Raw genomic sequence first — 767 nt, 5'->3', positions numbered from 1 at the left:
TTTTTTTCGGACAGGGCTAAGAGGGAGCAGGATGTGGCCATGCTGAAGAAGTTGATAGAAGATGAAAGACGAAGTCACGAGGCTCAAGTGAATGAGATGAAACAAAAACATGCTCAGGCTGTAAATGAACTTAGTCAACAGCTAGAGCAAACCAAATGGGTAAGAAACCTGCTTAACATTGGCATATAACAAAAAATTACAGTGCAAGAACTACACTAACCCTTCAATTAGGTACTTCGGTACTTTTAATAAGGTAAGTCCTTTGGATATAAGAGTCTGCGAAATTATTAAAAGTAAATAGATTTAGATTTCCTAAACTGAACCTGAAACACAGGCCAAGGCCAGTCTGGAGAAGGCGAAACAGGCCTTAGAGAAGGAGGTTGTAGACTTGAATGGAGACCTTCGCTCGCTGGGTAATGCCAAGCAGGATGTGGAACAGAAGAAGAAGAAGGTGGAGACCCAGCTTACTGACCTTCAGACTTGCTTCAATGAGAGTGAAAAGAAGAGCTTGGCGATGCAGTGTCTAAACTGACAGTGAGTTTTACATTAAGACATGTTCTTTGAATAAACACATACATTATTACAATAGAAACAATGCAGGGTTTCTGTACAGAAACACCTGATTTATGTATGTCTTTTGTAAAAACTCTCAGATGGAGTATAACAATGTGAATAGCATCCTCAATGAGGCTGAGAGCAAGAACATCAAGCTGAGTAAAGAAGTTGCTAGTCTCAACTCACAGCTCCAGGATACACAGGTATTGTAT

The 767-nt window shown here is 40.2% G+C and overlaps 1 protein-coding gene across 2 annotated transcripts; it reads left to right on the top strand.

Moving 5' to 3' along the window:
* The first annotated feature begins 88 nt into the window (after positions 1-88).
* On the top strand, positions 89-536 carry LOC107577735 (myosin-11-like). 2 transcript variants are annotated; one of them, XM_016263775.1, is made up of 2 exons: positions 89-159; positions 335-536. In XM_016263775.1, the coding sequence occupies exons 1-2, from the start codon at positions 97-99 to the stop codon at positions 530-532; spliced, it is 261 nt and encodes an 86-aa protein (XP_016119261.1). In that variant the 5' UTR covers positions 89-96; the 3' UTR covers positions 533-536. The 2 variants fall into 2 exon arrangements, 1 of the variants encoding a protein (XP_016119261.1); XR_001608249.1 differs by lacking the exon at positions 89-159 and adding an exon at positions 228-253.
* The last annotated feature ends 231 nt before the right edge of the window (positions 537-767 follow it).

Source organism: Sinocyclocheilus grahami, unplaced genomic scaffold (genome assembly GCF_001515645.1).
Source record: "Sinocyclocheilus grahami isolate Dianchi unplaced genomic scaffold, SAMN03320097.WGS_v1.1 scaffold7026.1, whole genome shotgun sequence".
Classification (NCBI taxonomy): Eukaryota; Metazoa; Chordata; class Actinopteri; order Cypriniformes; family Cyprinidae; genus Sinocyclocheilus; species Sinocyclocheilus grahami.
The sequence above is the reverse complement of the archived record's forward strand: the minus strand, read 5'-3'. Positions and strand labels throughout refer to the sequence as shown.

Excerpts from the sequence above, each read along its gene's own strand:
- LOC107577735 (XM_016263775.1), top strand. The coding sequence starts at position 97 with ATGAAACAAAAACATGCTCAGGCTGTAAATGAACTTAGTCAACAGCTA. Across the intron at positions 160-334 it reads AGCTAGAGCAAACCAAATGG|GCCAAGGCCAGTCTGGAGAA; the intron begins GTAAGAAACCTG and ends CCTGAAACACAG.